This window comes from Fomitiporia mediterranea, assembly GCF_000271605.1.
Source record: "Fomitiporia mediterranea MF3/22 unplaced genomic scaffold FOMMEscaffold_7, whole genome shotgun sequence".
Lineage (NCBI taxonomy): Eukaryota > Fungi > Basidiomycota > Agaricomycetes > Hymenochaetales > Hymenochaetaceae > Fomitiporia > Fomitiporia mediterranea.
This window is the reverse complement of record NW_006760392.1, coordinates 2476681-2482750: the sequence shown is the minus strand read 5'-3', so window position 1 is coordinate 2482750 and position 6070 is coordinate 2476681. Positions and strand designations below refer to the sequence as shown.

The following is a 6070-nucleotide window of genomic DNA, read 5'->3' as shown; positions in this document are numbered from 1 at the left end:
GCAAACGTTAACTATACAAAACAGGGCCCACAAGAGATGGCTACATCAGTTGCGTCTGCTGACATCTTCGGCCTGAGATCTTCTCATACTCTGAGAATTACCATTAGGAGATCTGGGGCATTCTTTGACCACTGATGTCCTACAGTCTAGATCTCCGAATTATAAGTCAAATAACTTCTAGTGCTGTGTATGATACCATCTATCACCAACAATGTAGCGGCCATCATATTCCGATTCTCCATATAGAGACAATTGGAGAGGAGTTCGAGGTGCTTGCTCTGAGCACTAGTAAAGCGTTAGTGCAAGCCATGAAGCCCGAGATAACTTGAGTTTGGTCGAAGGCACGTTCCCAGCGACTTTGCGTCACTGTACGAACGTTCGAGGGGCTCGGATAAGAAGCCTTTTTCGAGGAAAGAGACTAGAATTGTAGGCTTCGCGAAGCTAGGTCATTGACTTGAGATCCAGCCGGGATTGTCAATGTAGTACCGAAAGCATTCATCTTGCATTCTTGACGAACGGAAGCAATTTCAGACCAGAGATGCTTGTCGTAGAACGTAAATATTGAGCATGGCCTCGAAGTGGCGGCACTCTGCGAGACGACCCCCAGGCTGACAAGGTCAAGTATAAAGCGTAAAGACTTCCCGCGAATAGACCGGGCCAGTGCACCGAGGACAAAGAAAACAGAAGCACATCGGACGCAATGTAATCCTTGTATGGAACAATTAACATCGGCTAGCTTTTGTTAGCAGGTCAATTGAATTTGAAAAGTTCTACCCATGGCCATGATAGTCGCATGGCAACCCGATGAAACAACGTGTTGAATATGGCCGACTTGAGAGGGCTCGAGGCAGACAGCTGATGCTGAGATGTTGATGCTGATGATATACTAGAAAGTACTGTGTACAAAAACGAGAGTATCAATTGACTGTCTAAATAAATCATTACGTTTACACCGCTCTAAGGCACGTACTTGCTTTCCTTCCTCACTCTCCATACCATATCGTGCTCGTCATTGCGTACGACGCCGACGAGGCATCTTCGAGCCGTGCTCGAGGTAGTCGTCGTTGAGTAAGAAATCGAGAGTAAGGGACCGGGCGCTAGAAAACCGGGTTGTAGACATCGCGCGTCGCCAACGTTACAGCCTGTACTTTGCCGCTCAGCTATTCAATTCGCGGTCCTGACTCCCTCATCACCGCCGCTTTTCTCCCGCGACTAACGGCTCGAGTCCTCGAGATCCACTACTCTTACTCTACCTCCTTAATCTCTCTTTAGTCTACTACTCGCCTCTCTGGGCCTTTCCTAGTCGCACGCAATGACTGCTTTGGCCCCTTCTGCGCTGTCGACGTCTCTCGCAGGGCCGTCCCAAGCAGGCCCAAGTCCTCAATCACAATCATCCTCTCCCGCAAGCCCAACAGCAAACTTCAGCAGCGCGCAGCAGGCTGGTCTCGGTGCTGTCGCGGCAAAGACTAGCCACTCGCATCTTCGTAGTACGTCGCGTCCAGGCACACCTACAGCGATCAATGGCAATGGCAGCAACTCCATCAATGGCAACTCAAGTGGTCCGTCGCTCGAGCCGCCGCCTGGTGTCTCGTATGCTGAGTTTCTCGCATCATGGGGCGATGCGCACGTTGCACGATGGCTGAGCGCGCTCGATCCGCATGGAAAGTGTGCGGCACACGCGTCAGCATTTCGTACAGCAGATGTGCGCGGCAGCGTCCTCCTTGAGCTCGACCAATCCTCGCTCAAGGAAATCGGCGTAACCAGCATCGGTGATCGCATACGCATCTTAAACGCCGTCAAGGCGCTCAGGTTGCGCTGTAGTACACGGCATACACACGCACAACACGTCGCTGGAGTGGCATTGGGACATGGACAGGGTTCATCGAGTGTGAGCAGCGTCGCGAGCAGTAGCGGCGGGAGCTCTGGTACGACTACGAATACTATAACGCACTTGAGCCCCAAGCTCACTGTTACCAACACTGACCCAGCCGACGCCTTCCCACGTCAGCATCAGCGTAACCGCTCGCGTCCTGCACCTCTGCAGTTGACCAGGTCATCGCAAACGCAAAATGACCTCCCGCGACTTATTCGTGATGCCGGACCTGTACCCGACAGCGCGCGCTCTGCTACTTCCATGCGCCCTCTACCCCAACCAAGTAACCAGACGCAGAGCCAGGTGAACACGCCACAGGGATTCTCATCGCATTCACATTCTTCGTCGGGTTCTGGTTCTGGCGGTAATTTGGGAGCGAGTGGCAGACAACATTTGCCTCCGTTGCCTCCACCGCCTCTGACGAAGCCGCCGCTCCCACCATCCTCAAGTGCTCGCGGACAGCCACCTCGCTTACAAGCTCTCCAGCAAAGTAGCGGGCGTCGTACTCCGACCCAAGCCGAAGCGCCACCACCGCCTCATTATGCACCCCCTCCAGTCCCAGGTCAATCCTCTCAAGGACAAACACAAAACCAAAATCAAAATCCTCCAACTGTCCAGACACCAACTCAATCTCAGAATCCTGCACTTCTTACGCCGTCGTCTTCCACTTCTGGTGGTGGTTGGAAGGGTGAGTATGGTTTGCCTGCTGGTCCTCGTTCTGGCCAAGGTGTCAATTCTCGTGCGACATCACCGCTTCCTGGGTTTGGACGGCGCTCACCAGGAGGCGTGAATACACATACGAAAGCACCGAGCTACAGCGCAACTACAGCTTCCTCTAATATGAGCGCCGGAGTCAAGACAGCTCCGCGCCCGAATACAAGCGGCGGACACCCTTATGCAACTGCAAGTTCGGGTACAACAACCTTACAACCCCCACCTCAGAGTGGCGGCAACGCAGCCTTGTCTGCTGCGCTTTCACCTATTGCGGAGTCTTTTATGGGACAAGGTGGTTTACCGACACCGGTTCCGCCTACCGCAGGTTCTTCCGCTTCATCTTCTTCCATGACACTTTCCACAAACCCTAATGCTTCGGCATACCATGGGCGGGGACCATTCCGCCCTTCAACGCCCTCTTCGCATACTGCTCAAGGCTCGGGAACAGGTGCACCATCTTTGGACGATCTGCGTCGCCGACTCGTGCGCTTTCGTCTTGCAGGAGATGGACATAGTGCTATGGTCAATGTTGCAGACTGCACAGACGGTGTCGAGATGCTTGAGCGTGTATTGCGCAAATTTGGAAAGCTTTCTGGATCAGGTCATGTGGATGTCACTACTGAGGCCGATTCTGATGAAGGCGGTTTGTGCATCGATGGCTGGTCTGTGTATCTTGATTGGGTAGAGGGAGAAGGACCAGGTATGTTCCGTTTATTAGACCACAACATGGACAAGGCAAAAAGTTTTCTAATTATATTTGTATATGCTACAGCGAAACCACTCCGCGAATCCGAGCTTCTTTCTCTATGCAACGCGGGTCCTGATCACCCTGTGCGCGAGCGCGGACTAACCTTACGACGCAGGAAACGCTCGAAAACACTACAACAAATATTCGGTGATGTTCCTTCAACGGGTACCTCGGGTTCAGGCTCAGGGTCGCTCTCGCCACGCTCACCCGTTCCAGCAATTGCAGCCCCGCAAGATGATGACCAGTACCTTGGGAACTCGAGCGTTGCATTCCCGCGCACGTTGACACCAAGCCAAGAACGTGAGCGAGAAAGAGAAATACGCAACATGAAACGCGCAAGTTCGATTAGTGTACTTAGTGGATTGGGCGTACGCGATCCGGAACGTATCCTTGATACGTCTGATACGTCTGCGCCGTCTGTGCCTATAGAGAACAAGTCTGGTGGGAAGAGTCCTAGTGCGTCGAGCTTTGCTGGCAAGATCCGGACGTTCTTGGGTGCTCGTCCACCGAGCGAGTTGATTGCGACGCATTTGCCTGCTTATTTCCCCAGTACGCAGCCGAAGATTTTACGTCGTGCTGTACGTCAGTCTATGCGGTTCAGCTCTGGCGCGGGTATTGGTGGACGACCTGAAAGTGGGATCTCTGCGAGTGGTGTGCTTGGCCAGGCCGGGAATCGTAGAGCGAGCAGGATGAGTACTTCTACTGCGGGAAGGTCGAGTTTGACGCTGGAGAATCGGCGTTCGAGCATGGCGAGTCTTCCACCACCTCCAGTACCAGATAAGAATAGGATGTCGCAAGACGAGGTACCGCGTATGAGTATCTCAGCTGAGGACGGTCATTCCACCGATCTTCATGAGAGTGAAGGTGAGAAAGGAAAGGAAGATGAAAGTGGAAGGCCTACGACTCCGCACCTCCTCCCGCCTGTTGACTTCCCGAGCGAGTCGTTCGCGGATTCGTTCCACGATGTTACCGTTGGTGCTTCGACACCTGGTAATGGCATGGGTTCGGGTGCACGGTCAGGACCGACACCGATGATCTCGCGTACACCTTCGACGGCCTCCCGCGTGTCGCATCGGTTTAGCTACATGTCGGAGCTGCGTGCACGACGTGACCTCTCGGATACTGCAAGTATGCTCACCGTTGACGAGATCACTGCGGAGGTTGAGTTGAACCGCCGAAAGAGTTTAGCTGCGAGCATTCGATCTGGAGAGAGTCGCTCTGCTGAGACAGGATCCATAGCCGGTAGTAATACTGCTGTAGGCCACAGCGAAGAAATGGGCGAAGGTGGTAAACAATCTCCCGCAACAGAGGAAGAGAGCTATGATATGGTCGGAGAGGACGAAGGTGAAGAGGAGAGTGACATTGATGATGAAGACACGCTTGAAGAAGAGTTGGAAGAGGATGAGGAAGAGACGCTTAATGTGGAAGATGATCAAGATGCTCCTGTCAAGTCTACTCGAGGTAAATATCCTCCTTTGCTTTCTATCTGATTTCTGATTTCTAATCTACTGCATAGGAAAACGCGGTGCGAAGTGGATCCGCGGCGCTTTGATCGGTGCCGGTTCTTTCGGGAGCGTGTACCTTGGTATGGACGCAATGAACGGACTTCTTATGGCCGTTAAGCAAGTCGATCTCCCAACCGGCTCAGGTCCGAACGAACAGCGCAAGAAATCCATGCTCGATGCACTCGAGCGCGAGATTGACCTCCTTCGGGAGCTTCAACACGAGAACATCGTACAATATCTTGACTCCTCGTCAGACGAGAAACATCTGTACATTTTCCTCGAATACGTTCCTGGTGGAAGTGTCACTGCCCTCCTGAGGAACTATGGAGCATTTGAAGAGACGCTGTGTAGGCACTTCGTGAAGCAGATCTTGCAGGGCTTGAGTTATCTGCATAGTCGGGATATTATTCATAGGGACATTAAGGGTGCAAATATTCTTGTGGATAATAAGGGTGGGATTAAGATTTCGGACTTTGGGATTTCGAAGAAGGTTGAAGAGAGTGAGTCTTTCTCCTTTTTTCCCGTTTGATATGAATCTGATGGGATGTGCTTTTTTAGCGTTCTTGAGCGGAGGTGTACGTGCACATCGGCCTTCGTTGCAGGGATCCGTGTATTGGATGGCTCCAGAGGTGGTTAAGCAAGTTGCGCATACACGCAAGGCCGATATTTGGAGTGTGGGCTGTCTGGTCGTTGAGATGCTGACGGGTAACCATCCGTACCCAACGCTCAACCAGATGCAAGCTATCTTCAAGGTCAGTCCCTCTCTTTCAATCCATCACAATTCAAAATATATGCGCAATAAATTCGTATTATTCCTGTGACTAACTTTTCGTTTTTTTCCCTGCTAGATCGGCTCCTCAGCCAAGCCAACAATCCCATCAGATATCTCACCCGAAGCAGAGGACTTTTTGCAAAAGACGTTCGAGACGAAGTATGAAGCAAGGCCGGATGCGGATGAGTTGTTGCAGCATCCGTGGATCGTTCATGGGCCTTCGTCTTCGTCTTCGTCGGGTTCGGTTGGGTCGAATGCTAAGCAGGGTTCGACGAAGAGTAAGGGTGCGAAGTCTGGTTGAGCTTGTGATCCCTTGGTTCGACTCTTGTATTGAATTGGTTCTTCGACATTGGTATTTGATTCTGACTGAGATCTGTTCTGTCTTGCCTGAGCTGAATGCTTGGTTGGATCTTGACCCTGCAACTCCTTGCCTTTCGAGTTTTTGATTCCTCTTCTTC

The 6070-nt window shown here is 52.1% G+C and overlaps 2 protein-coding genes across 2 annotated transcripts; one reads left to right on the top strand and one right to left on the bottom strand.

The window, feature by feature from the left end:
* Positions 1-223: 223 nt before the first annotated feature.
* On the bottom strand, positions 224-1120 carry FOMMEDRAFT_157523 (uncharacterized protein; the record flags this gene model as incomplete). Its single annotated transcript, XM_007267659.1, has 3 exons — positions 224-400; positions 455-708; positions 1021-1120. 3 exons carry the CDS (start codon positions 1118-1120, stop codon positions 224-226), a joined length of 531 nt encoding a protein of 176 aa, XP_007267721.1.
* Positions 1121-1312: 192 nt separating this feature from the next.
* FOMMEDRAFT_157522 (Pkinase-domain-containing protein) lies at positions 1313-5913 on the top strand (the record flags this gene model as incomplete). The annotated part of the gene is made up of 5 exons (XM_007267658.1): positions 1313-3287; positions 3360-4796; positions 4852-5340; positions 5399-5592; positions 5689-5913. The coding sequence occupies 5 exons, from the start codon at positions 1313-1315 to the stop codon at positions 5911-5913; spliced, it is 4320 nt and encodes a 1439-aa protein (XP_007267720.1).
* Positions 5914-6070: the final 157 nt, after the last annotated feature.